This window comes from Urocampus carinirostris, chromosome 1 (genome assembly GCF_059441175.1).
Source record: "Urocampus carinirostris isolate Australia breed hairy pipefish chromosome 1, RoL_Ucar_1.0, whole genome shotgun sequence".
In the NCBI taxonomy this organism is placed as follows: Eukaryota; Metazoa; Chordata; class Actinopteri; order Syngnathiformes; family Syngnathidae; genus Urocampus; species Urocampus carinirostris.
Window position 1 is genome coordinate 3,676,285 of NC_142349.1, and position 22,825 is coordinate 3,699,109.

General features: G+C 40.8%; 2 protein-coding genes across 3 annotated transcripts; both read right to left on the minus strand.

The window, feature by feature from the left end:
* Positions 1–1,080: 1,080 nt before the first annotated feature.
* LOC148373279 (RNA-binding protein MEX3B) lies at positions 1,081–12,073 on the minus strand. Its single transcript, XM_088342681.1, has 4 exons — positions 11,696–12,073; positions 10,836–11,324; positions 7,863–8,125; positions 1,081–6,671 (listed from the first exon to the last, which is right to left on the minus strand). The coding sequence occupies exons 2-4, from the start codon at positions 11,278–11,280 to the stop codon at positions 5,484–5,486; spliced, it is 1,896 nt and encodes a 631-aa protein (XP_088198807.1). The 5' UTR covers positions 11,281–11,324; positions 11,696–12,073; the 3' UTR covers positions 1,081–5,483.
* Positions 12,074–14,186: 2,113 nt separating this feature from the next.
* LOC148373280 (methyl-CpG-binding domain protein 3-like) lies at positions 14,187–22,610 on the minus strand. 2 transcript variants are annotated; one of them, XM_088352865.1, is made up of 6 exons: positions 22,448–22,610; positions 20,458–20,617; positions 19,805–19,942; positions 16,378–16,468; positions 16,131–16,308; positions 14,187–15,076 (listed from the first exon to the last, which is right to left on the minus strand). In XM_088352865.1, exons 1-6 carry the CDS (start codon positions 22,459–22,461, stop codon positions 14,911–14,913), a joined length of 747 nt encoding a protein of 248 aa, XP_088208991.1. In that variant the 5' UTR covers positions 22,462–22,610; the 3' UTR covers positions 14,187–14,910. The 2 variants fall into 2 exon arrangements, with proteins under 2 accessions (XP_088208991.1, XP_088208998.1); XM_088352872.1 differs by lacking the exon at positions 14,187–15,076 and adding an exon at positions 15,084–15,238.
* Positions 22,611–22,825: the final 215 nt, after the last annotated feature.

Here is a 22,825-nt window from a genome sequence, read left to right on the forward strand (position 1 = left end):
AAATAAAGCGAGCTAATTATAACAATTGGGAGATCCTAGTCTATATAACGCGTTTATTTAAACAATAAAGTGCGATCGTATTCTACAAAATGCGTTTGTTAACGCGGATGAAAAAGTCACCAATGTCAATGTACGCTATGATTTCCGCGATCACAACTAATTGTACACAAATAACCTTTATTTGATGTACTATAATAGCCTTATGTAATGTCTTTTTTATTGTGAATGAAACCCTGGTTGCATTGGATCCCGCGGTGTAAACAAATTGTTTTTTTTTCATTTAAAATCGGACTTCCCTGCCTATACTGGTTGCAAAGTAAGACACGCTTTAAACCTTATTATGTTTTTTGGTTTTGGGATCCAACTACAGAGGAATACCTCCACTTTGTGATGTGTTACTGAATTAGTGTTCGATCAATCTAGTTCGTTTTTATTACTACTATTAATAACCCCAAATTCACTGTGCTGACTTATTGATGCCACAGAAGGTTACTCTAGAAGTTACAAGTCTGTATCTCAAACAGGGTCTATTTTAGCAGGGGAGTCAGATTTTGGCAGGAAAAAGGCCTGCCCAAATTCCCCCCCCCCCTGCTAAGTTAGCAGGGGGGGGGGGAGGAAGAATTTGGGCAGGCAAAATAATCGGCGTTGGATTTCTTCTTTTAATGGTACAGAGGAATTGAAAAATTGCCTTTGAAAGTCTTAAAAAAAGTGCTTGAATCTGGCCATGAAAAAGGCGTACGAACCCTGTAAGTAAGAAAAACGAAATTCAGGGGATTTTGCATAGGAGTCGATTTTTGGGCACAACACCTGGCGATTCCATAGTTTCCAGCTAAAACTGCGGTTTGGGCCTCCAATTCGGGTTTTAATTTGAATTTTGAGAATCCAATCGAGGAATTGTTGAAAGATATTTTTGTACACTGTCCAGCCTAAGCTAGACCTGGTGGGTTCTGAGTTCAATTCCCCGTCACGGCAGTTCAAATTCTAAATTGATTGGGGTATTGTTGAAGCTAGGGTTAGGGTTTCCGTACTTTACGGAAAGTTTTTATTGCCAACCCTCCCAAAGTTTACATCAACATCCAGTCATGTGGAATACATTTTTTATTTCCCAAAAAACACAAGACACAATCGATCATTTTTACAGTAAAAAAATGAACCCAAAAAACAAGAATTTATTAAAGAAGCATAAAAAATAAAACTCTCCATACATATCTTATAACCGTTACACCAGATCAAATCATACCTCCATACTTTTTTCCCCAGCTCTCGGTTAAAAGGTCCATAAACTTTCAAATAAAATATATTTCGATTTTAAAATTTTCTTCAATATTTTTTCTCATTTTTGTAATAAATTGCCTATATGTAGTAGTACACAAGGAATGAAAAAATATAAAAAAGCAAAAGCAATTAAAAAAAAAAAAATCAGACGTCATAAAACGCTCACATTTTTGTCCGGGATATTCGGTACGCAAATTAATTGAAAAAATAAAATGTGTAAAAAATGTTTTCCTTCTTGTCTATCTTCAAAACGATCTAACGACATGCAAATGGTTAACTTACAATTAACGATACGGTTTTTTTGTGTTTTTTGCGAAAACGAGACGCCGATGATTGTTTCCAATATTTACACGCTTCTGCTGCAGCCGTTTACGTTTTGGTTCAGCAGACCAAGAAAAAAGGAATTAAAGCGGAACCCTGTTTTCAAACCTTGAAGCGAGGAAATGAGGGATTAAAAAAATACAAATCAGCAGTCAATATGAAAAAACAATTGAAAATTCTGTACATTAAGCCTAACATTCGCTCACAAATTGTTTTTTTTTTTTTTTGTTTTCTGCGCTTAACATTATGCAGTTTGCTGGGATTGGAACACAAAAACAGTTGTGCGCATGCGTGGAAGCCCTGGCCAAAGGCCGCTAGCTGCCACAGTCAGGTCTTCCTAGGTTCATGAGGGCGACAATAGAAAAATAAAGCAGAAGGAAGCCCTTAATGTCACCGAGAAATGCAGTTCGTCATGGCTTCTTTCTTTGTGTTTTGAAATCGAAACCGTAAATAGAAAAAAGATAAGACCACGAAGGAGTCATATAGCGCTCGGCTTTCGTTGCCGGAAGCGGCCCGGAAGACGCAAAGGAAATCGCGCATGCGCTGTCGGCGCGGGGTTTGTCAGTGTTTTGATGACGCAAAAAATGAGTGGAAAATACTTGAAATTATTATCATTTTGTTTGGCAAAGATACTTAAGCAGAAAATTGTTCTACACGTCCATCACGAGCCCGAATGCACTAATTAAATTACAGTTGAATGTCAACGTCATTTTGCAACTATAAGCGACAGCCATTTTGTCACGTTGTTATGACGTCACACAGGCACGTAAATAAATCCGTCATTTAAGACATTCTCCAGGTGTATGTGGTTTCTTTCTCTCTTCAAATTTAACAGTATACTAAGAAAAGCAACGTTTTTCTTTAAAAATATTTCCACTCACATAAAAAAAAAACATTTTGTCACAATGCTCATACACGTTTGTAAACTAATTTTGTTCGATAACGCATTTAAAAAAAACACAATGTGATATAATTAAAGCTGACCAGAGGTGGAAATAAGGGGAAAATAGAGGAGCTATACAACATCAAAGGCATTTTTGTATTTGACAGTCCACAAATTTCCTTCTCACAGAACAAATGTCAGGTTAATAGAAACACACTCGCATGAAATGTTGCTTTGAGCTTTTACACTCTCACACAAAACCATAACCACTTGCCGCTACAGCCGCAGACTCCTCTCACATGCAACGCCATCCATATGCACTCGGTAAAATTAAAATCACATTACAGGCATATCACAAGACACTCGAATAAACATAGTCACTCTCATGCGCACAAATGTCTTCAAAATCCTTAGTCTGACCTTGTTCACCTTCACACTCTTCTCCTATACCAACAGAACACTCACATAAACATATTCTCAATCTAATGCATTCCAAAGCAAACTCACAAAAGACACACAAAAAAAATCCTTACACCAACCACATCCTCTCTCAAAACTGCAAAGACTTGCCATAACTTCATCAAACACACTCATCTCGCATAAAATACAGCTCCACATATGCAAAAACACACCATCCAAGAGGACACACTCATATGAACACATTCTCACTCGCATGCACAAATGCCAACTCACAAGAAACACCCCAAAACAATCTTGCTCTGACCCAGTTTACTCATAACAAACATGTAAACACTCACTGTTACGTTCACAACCACTCCTCTAACATACATAAAACTAGTTACGCAAACACACCCAAAATAAATCTGAATACAAACGCACCATCTCACTCATATAGACAAATATCGCTCTCAAGCCCACCAACAAATGACAACTCCTAACAATCCCCCCCCCCCCCCCCAAAAAAAAAAAAACAATCTTGCTTTGACCTCATCCACTTTCATTGAACAACTGAAAACATGTTACATCCACAAACACGAGAAACATTTTCACATAAAAACATTCCTGCTGAACTCATTCCCTCTCACACATAAACCGTTAACGCTCACCACATTCACTATTCTCACTCACACGTTTACCTCCACATAAGCAAACAAAAACCAATCAATATGCAAACAGTACCGTCTCTCAAAATATTCAAACATTCTCACTCTCATAAACAGTGACACACACACACACACAACCACATTCAGAAACACGTATACACGCTTTAAATCATACAGAGCATATACTTTTAAATGCACTCCTCTCATGAATCGGTGACAACTCTCACTCGCAACACACTCATTAAACGGCTCCCGTCGCACAGTAAAGCGGGCAAACGCCTCCACAGTCTGAAAGCACTTTAAGAGTCGATGCAAGTGAAACAGACAGGATGTGGGTGGGGGATGTGTGTGAGCGTGTATTAGTGTGCGTATGTGTGAGTGGGGGAGGGTGCGTATGGAACAGCTCAGAGACTGCAGCAGTGGAGGTGAATTTGAGCACTCACACACACTGATATATATATATTTTTTTGCCTGAACTGGGTGAGCACAATGCACCGACATTTGGCATGGCTTGATGGCTACTTTCGGTCAGTGAGGCCACAACATGGAGGATTTTTTTTTTCCTGGGAGGGGGTCTGGGGGGGCGACTGCACGCCAAGCGCAAGCTATCAATGAGATTCATGTCGTGGGTTTCAAACTCAAAGCCTGCCACATTTTAAGAGGCTTTTGTGCTTTTTCCCTCCACTTGTAATTTATTTTTACAATTTTTTTCTTGACCTTGGTTTGAGGTCAAAAGATTCAACAGTTCCACAATTGAAGAAAAAAACGATTCATTCTTTAAAACTGGACTTAAACAAGTTTACATTTATACAAGCTTTCATTTAATTTTACAAACTATCCTAGTTTCAAAGTGGTGCCTCTCGATACCGGAGCCTTAGGCCTGAAGCAATTTGCCCGATTTGGCGAATAAACACTTTTTAAAAACAAGCTCCAAGTTGCCTTTCTAAGCTTAATTAGCCTTATGCTAACAAACAACGGACCAACAATGAAGTGGCAATCTTTCTACATGAAAAACACTTTAATTCTTTATCCTCTGTGTGTCTATTACATTTTTTGCAGGAGTCTTAAACCGGGATGATAATAAGACTATTTAGAAATCTTAGTAAGTGCAGCCCATTTTACTGAGTGATTTATTCTCACATCCATCCTTATTTTAGATGTAATTTTGTGTAAAAATAAAATATATTATTTGCTGAATTAGAATTGTATGTATGACTCATTTTCTTGCCAATTCTAATAGTGTTTATCTTTATAACTTTATTTTGTGTAGGAGGGAAAAAGATATTCAAGACCTTCAAGAAAATTGAGTTTGAGACCCCTGCATCTTAAAAATCACCATTTCCAAAACTTCCTGGCAAATTAGTCCAAAAGGGCCTAAATAGCGCGGCTGGGTTTGTATGTTTCGACACTTATTGTAAGCAAGCGGCCATAATGGCAATTTCAATGCAGCCCAAACTGAGTTTGACACCCCTGCATTCATGTCACAAAAGGGGCAAAGAGCGGGAAAGCAAGGGGGGGGGGGGCGCAGGGGTGACACGCGTCAGTAGAAAAGTGCAGGTCTTATCTGAAAAAATATCTGCTGAGTACAAAAGAGTCCAAAGGAAAGACTGCGAAAAGGAAGAGATGCAAAAGTTCCCAATGAAGGCCTGAAGAAAGATAAGACACTAGTTTCCCCACCCAGATGAAAATCTCCTAGCGTCATTATTATTGTTGCTCGTCAGCATCCTTGTCTCTATTAATGCTTCATTATTATTATTATTAAAGTTGTTATTATTATTATTATTGAACGGTTTCGTATGGGAAACCAAACCCCAACCCGCAAAAAAAAAAAACAGCGTGGACGGGCGCCACCAGGTTGTCCTTGCCCAAGACACAGAAGAGGAAGTGGTGCCCCTACGGGATCCATGAGCTGAAATTATTATCGTTGTCCATTTAGTGTATTAAGAGAAAATGCGTATGCACTGCGTGGAAGGTGTGTGGCACACGGGGCATTCGGGCTCGGCCGACTGGCAGATTTGACCGGCGCACTCCATGCAAAAGAGATTGTGGCCGCAGGGCACCAGAGCGGCAGTCACCTCGCTCTCAAAGCACACCAAGCAGTCCCTATTGACGCTGGGCCCCGTCCCTGCCAGGCCCGCCATGCCGGCAGCAGGCCCGCCTTTCAGCCGGCTCAGCATACCCGAGCTGAGGCCCACGCTGCCCGTTCCTCCCTCTGAGTCAGTGGGCGAGCCGCCGGGCAGAGAGGACGCCGAGCACGACGAGTAACCGGTAGAGGAGCCCCCTGAGCTGGAGCTCGAACCCCCGGAGAAGGAGCCGCCACCCCCACATCCGCTGCCCGGTGCTCCACCTGACTGCAGCCAGGAAAGTGCACTGAGGGGGTCGCTTTGAGCACGGCGGGCCAGGGGGTGCTCCAGGGGCCCGACGTCCTGGGGCAACGTGGGGGACAATCTCGGTGTGATGGCGCCACCGCTGAAACCGCTGCTGTTACGACGGAGCGGGGGCTGCGGGTGCGAGGTGGCCCCCGATTTGCCTTTGGCAAAGGGGGCCCAAATGTTGGAAGCGCTGAATTCGAAGCCCAATTCCTCAGAGGAAGGCAGCGGGGTGGAGTCCCCGCCGAAAGTGAAGCCGGCGCCGCTGGAGCCCGTGCTGAAGGGGCTGGTAGGGCTGGCGCCTTCGTTGTTGCCCTTGCGGCAGTAGCCGTCGGAAGACATGCCGCCGTTGTGCGCGTGATAGGACATCTTGCGACTGACGGAGATCTGAATGGCGGCAGGTGGTGGCGATGGAGGAGGTGGCGGGGGAGCGGAATGGTGGTTGGTAGCCCGGGACCAGAGAGAGGCCCCCAGGGCTCCGCTGAGGGCCCCCAGACCCTCTAGGCTGACGTCCGTGCCGTTCGTATGGAAGTCGTTGTCCCCCTGCAGGTCAACGAAGGTCCCGGTCCTCAGTGTGATGTGGGTCTCGATCTCATCGCGAGCCCGATCCACGTTCTCGGGCATGCCCGTCACCTCGAAAACGGGGTCCTTCTCTCGGCTGGGCGTCACGATGTAGGTGTGGGTTTGTTGCTGGATGCGCTTGATTGTGGCGCCTTTGGGTCCCACCACCAGGCCAACCACTCGGTAGGGTACCCGCACCTGCGACCAAACCGGCAAAAACGCAAGTCAGGTCATTCTTTAGTCATCAGACAAAAATGTGTTGCGGATTGTAACTGTAAATAAAGGCTTCTGCCTCTGGGCTAAAATGATTTTGACACATCATTGTATTGTACAGCTGTTTTTGTGCAAATACTTTGTTTTTTCCTTTTGTCAATTTGTGGTTGGTGATTCTTTGTTGTTGTATCCAAATAAAAAGCAACAATAATAATAATAATAATAATTACATTGCATTCAAAGTCAAGGTGTGATTCATCTTAAACATATTCTTATGTCCAACAGATAGTTCTTGTTGTAATGTTAATGTTTTGTGACAATAAAGAAGATTATTGTGACATGCCTGGTGTTGCATTCAAATAATTTCCAAATATATCAAGTCAATCTAGTTGCCAACATTGTACTTTTTCCTTTTTTTTTTGTAGGTAATTGGAAATATTGCGTTGTGGCGAATATAAAAAAATAAAAATAAAGTCAAGTCAAGTCAAATTTATTTATATAGCCCTTAATCACAAAAATGTCTCAAAGGACTGCACAGGATAACTATGACACAATTACCTGATCTTAAACTTAAAATACACCAGTTTTACACAAACAGATGAACTTATTGACATTCTCTATAAATATGGCATTGCCATTTAAAAAAAGATTTCTTACAATAATAAACTTATTTTAAACGTTTCTTAACCAATATAATAGGTACTACTTGAAAATCTTGCTTAACATAATCACTAAAGCTAACAAAAGTAATGAAGACTTAAACTATAATGTACCTTATTTAGCGCTTCCTAGTGGTAAAAAAAAAATAAAAATAAAAAATTCCAATTGAGGCATTCATTCCTTTGGAAAATTTTGACTTGCCAATCGACCTGGTATGCATATTTCTGCTACATGGGAGGAAACCAGAACACCTAGAGAAAACCCATTATGGCATGTGGGGAACATGCAAACTCTACACAGAGAGGCTGGTAGCTGCTATTAAACACAGGAACTTGGAATTGTGAGACAGACGGGGATGACCAGTCATCCACAGTTAAGTTAAAAAAAATACACAAATAACTGGCAATGGAGTGTAATCTAAGTGTATAACTAATGAATAAATCACTTTTAAAAAAACGTTGTGCATTTCAGTCTTTCTGTATTTTCATTCAAAAGCAGGAAACGGTCAATCAGTACCTGAATGGTGGTTTGTCCAGGGAGGTGGGGCGGTCCAGGAAGCGAGCCCCCTCCTCCACTGCCGCCTCCTCCGCCTCCACCTCCCCCTGCTTTGCAACGGGACGCCCGAATCATGGAGAAATGTTCGGCGGCCGAAACGATCTCCCGTTTGGCCATTTCTACGTCTTCCCGGCGACCAGTCACGATGAAGACTGGCTCCTCGCCGCGAACCGGCGTCTTGATGTAAGTGTTGGTCTTGGCACGCAACGCTTTGATTTTACACCCTGGAGGGGAAAGAAAATGCAAAAAATAGTAAGGCTTCTGAGAAAGTCAAAACTAAAATAACGCTGTTATGATGTGGAAAAGGGTAAAAGTGCTGCAGTTCAAAAGCCAGGCACTAGGGGGAGTGCGAGATTATAAAATTATCCATATTATCATTGTGACTCAATGTTTGTAAAAATGATTAACAATTCAGAATTTGAATAATCGGCTAGTTGGCGTGCCCATTACTCAGTTTTTAAATACATGATTATATGTCAAATTACCACTAAACCTGTCCTGTTTTTATTCATTTTAATATCGGCTTCGTAGACAATGTGCAGGGTTGGGTAGGGTTACTTTAACTGGATTACTTTCAATTACTTTTGATATGGCCAATAAAAGACAAAAGAAACTAAATATGAATAAAATTATGACTCACAACACGTGGTAAGCTTTCTCTCCTGGCTTTGATCTCTTTGATCTCCAGCAAAACTAACATAAAATGCGACAGAAACAAAATGAAAATAAATCCAAAAAGCTTGCCAACATCATTTTTGCCGTTCCATGTATTCCGTTACTCCCCAAGCCTGCACAAAATTTAGTAATTTTATTCATATTTAGTTTATTTTGTCTTTTATTAGCATATTTGGTATTGGAGTAATCCAAAAGTAATTGAAAGTAATCCAGTTAAAGTAACCCTACCCAAGCCTGACAATGTGGGTCATAGAGCATGTGACTAGAAAAAAAAGTTCCAAGTACATTAAAAAAAAGAAGACACTCAGTCGACCGCATTGATGTGGAAAGCAATCTAATACAAGACAATGCATTGTCTCAAAAGGTTGTATAAGGACAATCTTATTAACATTTTTTACAATTATTGTGAATCAACCAGCAGTAGATGTTCAAATAAATAAAGAAATATTACAGGATAATGAAGTGGAGCCCAACACTGGTCTATTGGAATCTAGGAGAACAATAGGAGGACTGAGAAAAATAATATTTGGACAGATGTCTTTATTTTCTGTAAAGCGATTGAAAAGAAAAATGCCACCCATAATGGATTCATTACAAATCTAGTAAAATATTACAAGCATTTATTGTTTGAGTATTGCTAATGATGGCTTGCAGTTTACTATTACACTTTTACGTAACATTATAATATTTTGAAATGGGATATGTAAATTTTGTCACAGTCAGAAAAATAAAACAACAACAATTTGTAATGAATCAAAAACGTATAACATGTTTCTATTTAAATTGGATACTATGAGAAATAACGTCCAAAACAACTCAGAAATCCTTTAACAATAAAAATGTTTTTACTACTTGATTTAAAAACAAAAACAGGTGCAGGGCAAAAGAAATGTCAGAGTTTGGCGTTGCTTGTGCTACCTTTGTCTTTGTTTAATATATGTTTACCTTTTCAACCCATTGTTACTATATTTTTGTCATGTCTACAAAGTTAACATTCCATAAAGGCAAACTTTTGTTTAAATAAAAAAAAAAAAAGATTTTTTTGATGGGTAACTTAAAGGACACTTAATATTCTCACCCTTTAACCAAACAAAATAGGAAAAAACATGTATCATTCTTGATTACAGTATATCAGATTACCTAGAATTGCAGAAGAATAATGGTAAGAAAGATTAACTGTCATGTACCCTAGTAAGATTTCGGAATGAAAATAAAATACACAAAACTGCGGGGGGAAGAAAAATAATATTTCTCTTATGTTTTCAAAAATGAACCATCACATTTCGCACAATACTGCCCCTATATGTCATCGCCGTTTTCCGTTGGTCTATTGTTCTGATGCACTTCAATTTCGTCGGGACTACAATTACTACCTTTGAAATATGCTTGCCTATTTATTCCAATACTCTTATTTTATCTTATCTTTAAAAAATATATTTTATGACATGTCTATCCTGGAATGCCACGTCCAATCTTGCTGTAAACAAAGATCACTGTATTGTTATCAATACAAACAAATATTCATAATTTTAATCCTGACTGCAGATATCCGATCTTATAATATCAGTATTGGAAAAAACTCAAAGCTGCTATACAAAAACATGTTTTTGTATTCAAATGACCTATTTTAAGGGATACACTGAAAAAACTCCCCCAAACGACCTCATCGCCCTGGAGCTGCGTTGTGCCTTTAAATGATGACGCATAATTCAAACAACCAATCAAAAACACAGAGCGTGATGTCATTGTGGGAAGCAGAAAGCATGGCTTTTTCAAACAAAGAGAACAATGCTGGAAACACCGCCGCGGCCGCCACAGTCTCTCTAATATGTTTATCGCCATCCAAACAGCGTGACGCGGGACATTTAACACTAAAGCCGACCAAGGCGGGCAAATAGTAGACGAGGGCGAGCGCGGCATAGCTCGAGCTTTTTGGGTGCAGGAAGGTACACCGCCCAAGTCGGTGCAATGTTTGTGCGAGCGTCCACTTCCTAAAGTGCGCACAAACGCAAGAATAAGCACACAATAAAGTCATAAAAGCACAATCCAACGATTTATGATGTGTTCAGGGATCAGTTAGCGCGCTTTTCTTTGTCTGCAAGGCACGTCCAGACTGCTTTGTCTGACCTCAGAGCACCCATCCCCCCTCCCCATCTACCTGTCAAAACTATTGTGCGGCAAAACATTGCCTTGCAAATAAAACAATCCCCTCGTTTTTCGTGTTTTTTCTTAACAGGCACGAAGTTGCATAAGACTCACCTTGCCTGCCCACAATCTCAGCCACATGCTCAGAGCTCGGTACCGGCACACACTCGGTCATGTTGACGCTTCTTTTTCGGCTGCACAGGACCGAAGAGCTCGTTTCCCCACCGTGGAGCATCGCCGGATGATGAGGGAATCCCCCTGTGCCGTAGTACTCCGGTGACGGCGAGCAGGAATCAGGGGAGTCCCGGGACATTTGCAGGTCCGCGTAGCCTTCCGAACCAGGGGCTTGGGTCCCGTCCAGGGTGTCGCCCCCACCGCCACAGTCCACCTTATCCAGCGCCATGAGTGACAGCTGATCCAGGGCGAAACGGAGCACTTCTTGGTGGTCATCATCCCGAGATTCTTGGTCCGTTTCTCGGGGCAGCCCGACCCCGTTGTGCTGGCTGCTGATCACCACGTCGTGGTCCATAATATCGGGGTGGAATAAAGGGCTTGGCATGTTGTCCTCCGTGGATTTTACATCAGATCACGGATGTTCTACGTCTGAAATGACAATTATAACTAATAAAGTGGAGATTTTTCTGGGCGGGGGTGTCGTTTTTTTTTAGCGCTGGGCTTTGTCTTGTTATGACTGAGAAGTCCGAGCATCCAGTTTGTCGAAACAGATTCAAACGTTAAAATAAAATATAAATAGGCGGGTTCTGTCACTCACGAGTGTCACAAACCACACACAAAAATATACATATAATTAAAAAAAAGTGTCAAAAGTGCTGTTAGCTCCGGCTAGCCGGCTAGCTCGTCCGCTCACGTTGCCGACCCCTTTGTTTGGAAGCTAAGCTAGCTTAGCCGCCGAACTCCTTTGAAAAACAATAAAATAACCAAAGAAAAACAAACACAACAAAAACTGAACTTACTTTCTCCTCACGTTTCTATTTTCAGCCGAGTGGCCGTCTTCCCGTCGTCACCCGGCAGCTCCTCGGGGAACAGATGAGAAAGTAAGCCGGGGAAGAAGAGGAGGAGGTGAGAACGACGAAGGAGGGGGTGTAGCCTTCCTTTTGGAGCTAGTGCGTTAGCCGCCTAGCATGCTATTAAAAAAAGCGGGCGGTGGGTATTTTGAAATGAGTTACCACTCACCCCCACCACTCTCTCACACAAGAAATATAAAAAAATCCTGAGTATCCGCGCAGTAGATAACAAGGCTAGTTCCGAACTTGGCACCGGTTCCGAAGTGTGATGAGTTGCTGACCCGGTTCGATCCGTTCTCTCTTGGCTTCTCTCCTCCGCCGCCTTTGTCTTGCTTGTTGGTGGTGACGTCATCCGCGACACAACAATCGGTTCAAAGGTTACCTACGGCGACTAACCGTGGCTGGGTTCGGTTCTGAACCGGTAAACTTGTTTTATTCAAAACAAGTCGTTATTTGATCTTGCAAACCTGTCCGTTTTTTGTACTGTATGGTCGGAAAAACGTCGCATAAAGACGTGTTTTGAATGCCTTGAAGGAGATGTGTTTACAATTTTCACTTTCCTTTTTGGAAGGAGAATTTTAAATAAACTGTCAATATCTCTTATTTGGACGTTTCAAAATGTTTTTAAAATAATGTTACAATATAAAGCTGCGGTCAATCAAGGACAATTCATCACATCCACTACACAGAATCATCTTCAAACGGAATAGCAGCTTCAGCGACAGACTGCTGTCACAGTCTTGTTCCACGGACAGACTGAGATCATTTCTTCCTCATGCCATGAGGCTCTTTAACTCCACCCGGTGGAGTAAAATCCCGCATTAAACCACACCCCCACATTTGCATATTACCATATTTTTTTTACAGTGTGTATTTGTAGCACTTTTTAAATACTCTATCAACACATTACATTGGGTATTTATATATTATATTCCTTTCACTATTATTGTTTTATTTTCAACACAAGGATACTGATGGAAGTGTGAATTTCGCTACGGGGATGAATAAAGTATCTATCTACAGCCGCGCCCTTTTCCAATGTAGTCCAGATTTGGTCATTTGAAGACGCAATTCAAAATGTCTTAAAACAGATGTTTTCAACTTTCACTTTTTGTTTTTTGGAGCTCTCGTGTTTGGTCCGGTCCTTTTATGAAACCAATAGTTATTTGTTAAAGTTACAATCCGGTCCATCCTTTGTGTCACAAAAAGCTTGTTTAAAGACAGAAAAGTCAACTTTTTGACTTTTGGAGGCGGTATCGTCTTCGGTCCCATCCGGCACCCTCCTTTTAAAACGGTGTTGTTCAAAACCTTATGATCAAGCCCCCTCCCTTGTTCAATATGGAACAGATTTGGTCTTTAAAAAGGTCGTTTAGGTCATTTTTTTTAATTTTCACTTTTTGTCTTTCGGATGCCCCATCGTTTCCAGCAGCATCCTTTTATGTAAAACAGTCGTTATTGGATAACGTTACAATACTTTGTTCAATGAGGTCCAAATTTAGTCGCAAAAAGGTCATTTGAGGACATGTTTTGAACCTATTGAAATAGACGTGTTTTCAACTTTCACTTTTTGTCTTTTAGAGGCACAATCGTGTTCGGACCAAACCTTTTATTTAAACTTTTAAAAGTCGTCTTTATTAGATAACGTTACAATCCAGCCGCTCCCTCGTCTAATAAATTCCAAAATTATTCACAAAAGACGTTTTATGAACGTATAGACATCTTGTCAAATTTAAATGTTTGCCTATTGTAAAACGCTATCGTGTTCGGTCCGAACCAGCACGGTCCTTTTATTTAAAACTGTCATTATTTGATAAAGTGATTGGCACGGCCCATTCTTCGTCAGATATGGTCCATATGTAGCCACATAAAGGTAATCTAAGGATGAACGTTTTGAAACGGACATCTTTTCAACTTTTTGCCATTTGATCACAAATAATATATATTTTTTTGTTGTGTGTACAGTCCTTTAAGACTTTTTGTGATTAAGGGATATACAAAACACATGACTTTTGTTAATTGGTGGTTGATGCGGTTTTTTTTTTGTGCGCTGTGCCCGAATAAACGTAATTCATTCATATATACACGCACAATTACAGGCTACCAGTATACTTTTTCATTATATTCTAATATTATTGGACTTTTTGCTATAACAAGCAACATTAACTCATCAAAAGACCTTTAATATTTCCATTGAAATACATTCATAATTTATGACATATCTCTTCTTTTTTTTTATTGCATTACAGAAAATAAAGAACTTTGTCACAATATTCTAATTTTCTCAGACAGTCCTGTAAGTTTATCTAATATTTATCTGCCGTCATCAACACAGCCCAAAAAATGATGGGCCGCATATTAGCGTCCCAAGTGAGGATGAGCAGTCAAATAAATGAATGAATACCGACTTGTGCTTACTAATGAAATAAAAAAACGCATAAAATAAGACACGGTGAGTTTATTAAAACAATACGGATTCATGCACAGTAGTTAAGTATCAGTGTTTTTTATGATGTAATAAGCCTTCACATCACATGACCTAGTTATTGTAAACAATATTTTGTCACAGTCATGTGAAAACATTTATTTTTTCCCCCATTTTTTGAGCCCTAAATAATCATGTTTACAATGTAGAATGTAAACATGATTACAAAGCCAAATATGTTTATTCCACCCTTTTCTGGCTTTTATAATATTTGTTCACCAAATGTTTACAATGTAAACATTATTATGGTTGGTTGGTTGGTTGGATCCCCTAACCACAAGGGTCATAGGGGCACCATTTACTGTGGTGTATCTTGGGCAAGTACAGCCTGTTGGTGCCCATCCCTCGCCAGGCCAACATGTGTATCCATCCGGTTGTAATGTATCCATAATACAATATTATAAAAGAAATAAAAGTGGGGAGAGATTTTTTTCACATGACAGCAACAATTTTCATCAACACGGAGATGACTGAGAGCACCGTTGGAGATATATAATAAAACAGATGCCGGCGCGAATAATGTAAAAAAATATTTGTCAGATCCCCAGAACTTGTTTAAACGACTGGTAAGGAAATTGAGCGTCCTCTGACACATCTGCTGGAATTGTAGCACCTTCTCAGTTGGTGATGTAAAAAAACACCAGAAAAAAAAAATCAGTGGCAGCCATTTTGTGTACCTCGGCTATAATTCCTCCCTTTCCTCTTGCTTCAGGTCCGTGATCTCCTTCTCCTTTCCGGTTACTTCCTGTTGCAAAACAGGCACAGCGTCTTCCACGTGAGCCAACATGTCCGCCATCAGGGCTTCCTCCAGCCGCCGGCGGACACTTTGGACCAGATCCTCCTGTTTCCTGGGGACCGGACCGACAATTGGGTGAGGATAGAAAACCGGAACCAGAGTTTGTTGACTGGCAAAGGTCTTGAGAAAAATTTATAGGTGGCCAAGGAGCGGTTTTGGTGCAAAGAGCATCTTACTTCTGGGTGAGAATCGTCTTCGCCAAAATAACATTTATCTGAAAAAAATTTGTATAGCCACTGTGTCAGAGTAAAAATATAATTGTATGAATACTTTATATTTATATTCATTTAGTCATTCTTTCACACAGTTGTAAAGTGAATGCCAGTTTGATACTATCCAGTTAGGCAAAAAAAGAGTGGATGGATGAGAGAAAATTGCTAGGGGCATTGGCCAAACATTGGCATATGATTAACAATCACAGAACTCAGTAATGTACATGTGTGGAAGGCGAATGACATTGAAGAACAAAGCAGGAGCCGCTAATAACAGCGACTAGTTGGGGGACATAGCCTGCACTAAGTGGCTAGAGGAAAAAAACAGTAGAATAAAAAGTGCAATGGCAGCTAGTGCAAGCCATAGTTTGCAGCCAAGTGGCTAACAAGTTTGGCTGGAGAAGGAGGCAGTGGAATAAAAAAATGGAAGATGCCAAAAATCATAATCAGTGATGTTCAGCGGCCAAAAGCGACTGATACTGAATGACGAAGCAGCAGCAGCTTACAATAACAGTGGCAAGCAGGTAGCCATAACCGTCAACCAAGTAGCTAACATGAGTAGCTACTAGAAAGAGTAGAAGCTGCCTGAATCACGGAACTCAGCAACGTTTGCTGTGGAAGGCGACTGACCGAGAATGACAAAGCAGCAGAGGTTAACAATATCTATATTGGCTACGAGGAGCCATAAGGTGCAGCCAAGTGGCTAACATGAGTGGCCTAGAGAAGGAAACAGTAGAATATGCTAGAATCATGGAACTCAGCGACGCTCAGCTGCGGGAGGCAAATTACACTGAAGGGCCAACAGTGGCGAGCCATATCCAGCAGCCAAATGGCTAACATGAGTGGCTTTAGAAGGAGAGAATGGGGAAAAAATGTCAAATTAACCTCTCTTACCTGATATCTTCGTCGGTGACGACGAAGGCTTTGCAAAGGGGTTGTGTTGTGTTAAGCCAGACCCCTGGGTTCTTCTCCACGGCAGCCGTCAACTGTCCTGTGACGGGGGCGGGGCTCGTGTGGAGGGCGCTAGCGATAGCCGACAGCAGCGTTTTGTCCGAGCTGGCTGGGCCAACGCCTGAATAGAAAGGCAGCGTTTTAAAATACGGCCACAATTATTTTTTATTCTTTCTTAGATGGCACTCACCTTGGAGGCCTTTGGGGAGGTCCATGGTCTTCACCAGCTCGTCTGCAATGTCAAAGGCGCTTAATCCAGTCAGTTTCCTCTCCCAAAACAACTGAGCAAAATGAAAACAATGAATAAATCTTTGTTTTCCATACATAGGTGGATTCTGTCTGTCCGCCAGGGTTTCATTGGTCCCGCTAGAGTCTGATAAACTTGTATTATTAAAACACATATTTAATATTTTAAATATATAAATACAATGTTAATTAAAATAAGTCTATTTTTTTCAGATTATAAATGATCGCAAATGCTATGGTGTGTATTTGTGCTTCACATCTGTCAATCAAAAGGTATCTTGGTCAGTCAGCGCCTCCCCTTGTAATGACATTCTTATATGCAATGTAGGCTTATTAAAAAATGGAAGCAATGGGGGTGTAAGACAGACATTGCTTCAACCTGATCCAAACTTTCCTTCCTGTTCAGTCAATCAGAGCCGTCCCGCTTGTGTTTTAGTGGGACCTCATTTTATTGTGATTTAGGCCAGGAACATACTGCAGGGAATTCAGATTTTTTTCCATGGACACCACCAGTATCTAATCTGTTAAAGTCAGTCCAAACAAAAAATATCTGCTTTTTTCACACCACAACGAGGCAACTTATTTGGTGGTCCTAAATCCGATATGTATCTGATCTATTGGAGTGCGACTGCGGTCAGAACAGTCGAAGCGCACGTCATCGATACGCGGCGACGTGACTATTTTGCCTTCAACCAGGAGGTAAGAAGCGGAAAATTAAACAACGGCGGGCGAAAACACGGATTGTCATTAAATCACACATTTATGGAAGTGAACAATTATTTATTTTGTAACTCACAGAACAGCCAACATCGCATGACGGATTCACAAGTCACTCGAGTCGAGTCAATTCTTAAAGGGATAGTATCCTCTAACCGTAGTGAACACTATTTACACGGATGGGCCACACAGACAGTATTTAATGGGAGAAAGTGAGGTTTTGTATTGCATTCATATTTGGGGAGACAACGCTCCACTGTTTCCATCCATGGAGTACTTCCTCAAACAAAAGTGCCTTGCGTGTGACATCACATGTGCCAATGTGTGACAGTTGTAGCGTGTTCACACGGGAAGATCAAGTCGCACGAAGGTCACATTTAGATGGTAATTTGAACAATCTCACAAAAACATCGGCTTTTATCCCAAAAAAGGAATTGAAAATTAACCTCTGCTGTGTGAACGTAGCTGTAGTCTGTTTTATTGCCTTTTTTGCCCATAATAATGGGTCCCAAAAAGTGCTAAATGTTTATTAGTTATATATTTTAATAAACATTATTGTCTGGGTAAACGTTTAATTATTATTTTGTATGCGGTAACTTAAAATTAGTTTTATCTGGTTATATCAGTATCAGAAATATTTTATTAACACTCCACTTATTGAAACATGAATATTTTGTTTGTTTGTTTGTACATGATTCAATTGTTTGTTTGTTTGTAAATGATTCAAATTGAATCTTTTCTTCCGGCGCCGTCACGAATGGCAGCCACTCCAGCAGCTCCCGTGTTATTTTCGATTGTTCTCGATTGTTCTCAGCTCAGGGATGCTGCTGGAAATGTGAATTTCCCTTCGGGGATGAACAAAGTATCTATCTATCTATCTATCTATCTATTTCTTTTTGAATGTGGTTATTTCAAAATAGTTTTAGGGGGTCGGCTAATATGCAATATGCAGTTGTCTGTCCCTGTGAGCCCTGCGATTGGCTGGCAATCAGTTCAGGGTGTCCCCTGCCCACTGCCGGATGATTGCTGGGATGGGCTCCAGCACCCCCGCGACCCTACTGAGGATAAGCGGTGCAGCTAATGAGATGAGATGAGGGACAGGGCGGCACGGCGAGATGAGTGGTTAGCGCGTCTGGGGCACAGTTCCAAGGTCATGGGATCGAATCCTCCTGTGCGGAGTTTGCATGTTTTCCCCGTGCTTGCATGGGTTTCCTCCGGGCACTCCAGTTTCCTCCCACATTCCAAAAACATGCATGTCAGGTTAAGTGGCCGGTTCAAATTGTCCTTAAGTGTGCCTGAGCGAGTGAGTTGTCCGTCTCTGTGTGCCCTGTGACTGGCTGGCAACCAGTTCAGGGTGTCCCCTGCCCGCTGCCCGAAGATAGCTGGGATGGGCTCCACAACCCTGCGACCCTAATGAGGATAAGTGGTGCAGATAATGGATGGATGATTAGGGACTAGGTTTATTCCTATTTTGGGTATGTATTTCTTATAAGTATGTGGCCATTTTAAAGCAGCTTTAGGGAGTTGGCTTATATGAGAGTATATAAAGTATTATGCCCCCCCAAAAATACCGTATTTTCCACACTATAAGGCGCACCTAAAAGTCTTAATTTTTTTCAAAAGCTGACCATGCGCCTTATAATACAGTGCGCCTTATGTATGGCTCAATATTAAATCGCAAGGTCTCGCAACTTACGCAACAGCCGCCGACTCGATTTCCCCCCGAACGTGGAGTAGTCCGCGGTGTATGCTGGGATTTATATACCGGCGTTTCATTGGCTAACCAATGTGTCAATCATCATTTGAATCGATCGCTATTGGCTAAAGTTATTCGGAGCCTCGGATTGGCTAGAGGGCCAAAACAAACCCTGCAATTGGCCGAAAAAGATGTGTCAATCATCCGTTAAATCGATCGATATTGGCTGAAGTTATTCGGAGCCTTGGATAGGCTAGAGGGCCAAAACAAACCCTGCAATTGGCCGAAAAAGATGACTGAATAGCAAGCTTGCTAAACTACGCCATAAAGAAACATGTTTCATTAGTCTGTATTTGAAAACATTTGACTCTCCTGGATTTACTACACTCACGGTTGTAAGAAGACCATGATTGCGTATCATTATTGAACGTGAGAACTTAGGTGAGCCGGTATCTTGTTTTAGAACGATCTTGATGTTGCTGTTATGAGTTGAGTGAATTAAACTCAATTCCAAGTGTTTATTGTCATATGCACAGTAAAGTTGCGAGCGAAAAAGAAAATAGAAACTAAGGAATGGTTGGCATTTCTTGAATCCCAAGACTTTAACCTTCCGAATGATATTTAAAATGATGCATTTGAGTGACATCGTACGGACACCGCATCCGCACGTGTCTATGACACGTATTTGCTTCTTTGCAACCTTTGGGAATGTTAAGGGGGTAATCAGTTTGACAGAATCATCTGACTGTTTTGTTGACGTTCCCATTGTAGCGCCTTATAATCCGGTGCGCCTTATCTATGGAAGATATAGGACCAAAAACTATTTTTTGGGGGTGCGCCCTATAACCCAGTGCGCCCTATAGTTCGGAAAATACGGTATATACCGGTTCCGAAGTGTGATATATATTTATATATATATATATATATATATAAATGTATTTTGTAAAATGTGCCTCACTTGTTTGGGCTGTTCGACTGCTCTTTGCGGATCCGTCTTGACCTTGTTGCTGGGGTGATTTGTGACTTTAGTAACGGGTTGCTTGAAGATGGAGGCTGTCTGGCGGACTGGCAGTGTCGTGTTCAGGTCCAGTTTGGCCTGTCCGTCCCAACAAAACCACAATTCATTTGAATCAAATCATTTTTTTAAAGCAGGGCTGATATCATAAAAGGAAATTGGACAGAAAGGATGGCCCAAAACTGGAAAGACACTTAAAAACTAGTAAAAGCAGCTTAAACTCAATTCTGAAACGCACAAGGAGGCAATGCAGCGATTTTAAAACTGGTGTAATATGATCCCTCCCCCGGACCTAGTAAGCATACGTGCTGCTGAGTTTTAGTAGCCGCAAACTGGCAATGTTCTTTTTGGGAAGACTGAAGAGCAGGGCATTACAATAATCTAAAGGAGAAGATATAAAAAACATGTATCAGCACCTGTGCGTTTGCCCGAGAGAAAAATGGGCAGACACTAGCTGTATTTTTAAGAAGATAAAAACATTTTTTTGGGTAGTTTTTTTATATGGGGGATAAAATTGAGCTCAGAGTCAAAAATAACATTATCGTTGATGTCATTTTTAGGATTGGTGTGATTCACCGGAAAATAAAAATTCTCACCTTGATTTGATGGTTGACATCATGATGCTTGTGAACACTCCGATGGCCTTTGGAAAGAAGTAACTGGGCAGCACGAGCTTGGCTCGCCTCCTCAGAGTGGAAGTTGTTGGTTGGGTTGCGGATGGTCTGCGGTTTACCCAGGACTCGCCTGACTGGGATACTGGGGAGGAAACACATACTGTACATCAATTTCAATATGGCACTATTGATTTAGTATTTCACTTTTTGGATTGCCACCACAACCAGTCTTTATTAAATATAAGTGACGGTGTGTACTAATTCACCAGTAGACCCCGTTGTAGCTGGGAATGGAGCTGAAGCATTGGAAGGAGACGCACGACAGAAACCCAAAGAATACCAGTTGGCAAATGTCTGAACGTTTCTGTTAATTCACACTAGTAACAACAAATGACCGAGCAAACTGAATACACTCAAAGCGGCTGAAAAGAGACAACAAAAGAGCAGGAGTTGGTCATAGGTATATTTAGCAGGTAGAGGGAGAATCTACTAATTCTATTCTATTCTTCTTTCTATAATAAAAAAAGCCAGTAAAAATTAAATTTGTTAAGTGTTGGGACCCTGGATCCCGGAACTCAGCGAGATGAGTGGATAGAGAAGAAACTGAGAAAAAAGGTGCAGGATCCTGAATCATGCAACTCTGTGACAAGAGTGGCTATAGGAAAAACTGTGGAAAAAAATCCCCAAGACACCTGAATGATGGGATTGGCAACCATTTCATGCATTAAAAAATAATTCTGATAAACAGAAATAATACTACGAAAAACAGAAAACATATACAGTAAAATTGGGAAAAACATTGCCCGAGTGTAAAAAAAAAAAAGTCTCCTAATGGGAAGAGTAAAAAAAAAATATTATTTTTTTAATTACTTTTTTTTTTTAAATACAAAAAAAAGGCAAAAAAAAAAACTGAAATTATTCTGAAAAACAAGACAATTTCCAAAAACAGAACAATCTTCATAAAAAGAAAAATACTGTGGAAAACTAGTAATAAAACGGGTACATTCATTCTCTTTCTTTGCAATTGTTTTTGGATATTTTAAATATAAAATAATATATAATTCAGGAAAAACACAGCAAACTTCCCAAATGACAAAACAATGGAAAAATAAACTGATAGACCCAAAAAATATTCAATATCATTGAGAAAATAGTCAAATAGAAGAACAAAGCCTCTTAAGAAAATGTCAGAAAAACAGGAGTGCGTATTGTTTCTTTCAATTTTTCTTCATTCTTTTTTGGGGGAATTATTTTAACACACAAAGGGCTCTCGAAGCGCTTCCACAACAATGTAGTTATGTCCCGCCTTCTCAACACAGTGACAGGTCAGTTTGGACGTCAATCAAAAACCTTCACCCACCCCCCCAAAACACGGTTTATCAAGTCCAAGCGTAGTAATGGCTGAACGACTTATGTAAATGGGAACTGGAATAAATAATATGTTGCTAGGACGAATAAAACACTCATAATTTTTACACAAGATTATTTACAAATAAAACATGCGCTATATTAGGCACGTGGACGCAAAAACAAAATAAAATAAGAATTGCGTTTAAGCATGCGCAAACTCGCTAATGAGGCGACTCCACGATGCTAGCCGGTGAAATTAACCACGATAGATTGTCAAAAATTGAGTTGAGTTTGTGAATAAAATGCGTGAAAAATAAAGCAATTGTGGAATGGCTGCAAGTTTTTTTTCGAGCGGGCGCAGGTCAAGCGTGTGTCAACAATGAAACTTGGCTAGCTTGTCAAGCTAATAAGCTAGCGGGCGACGGCAACATCAATCATCTGGTCGACTAACATCATACATGCATTACAAACACGCTAAAATGTTATTTCATTATAATTAATCCAACATTTGGTTGAATCTTTATTGGTTTTGCAGAACGCGTGTGCACATTTCCTGCTGCAAAAACTTTCACTGAGGACTAAATGCAAATTTTCGAAAAATCAAAAAAGGTTTGATTCTTACCCTTTTCGTTCCATCCTCACAATGGATTTCTAATATGCAACAATTTTCTAATAGAAGTTATTTTTAACGAAATTGGAGATTTGTTTATCGATCAGCATCCCTCGGGCAGCTTCTCCACGCCGAGATCACTCCGCCCATCGGCTGTGATGATGCGATCCCTCCGCGACACAATTTTTTCAACTAGGGCGGAGAGGAGGATGGCAAGGTTCCAAGACTGGGGCTCGAGGACTTCTGGCGGTCCAGGAATTGAAGATTGGGGGTCCACATCAAAGTATAGTGATACTTTGGTACAGGAACATAATCCATTCGGGATCAGTGTACAACCAGCGAACTATATAAGCACTAAAACATTTTCTGATATGAAGGCAATGTATTTAA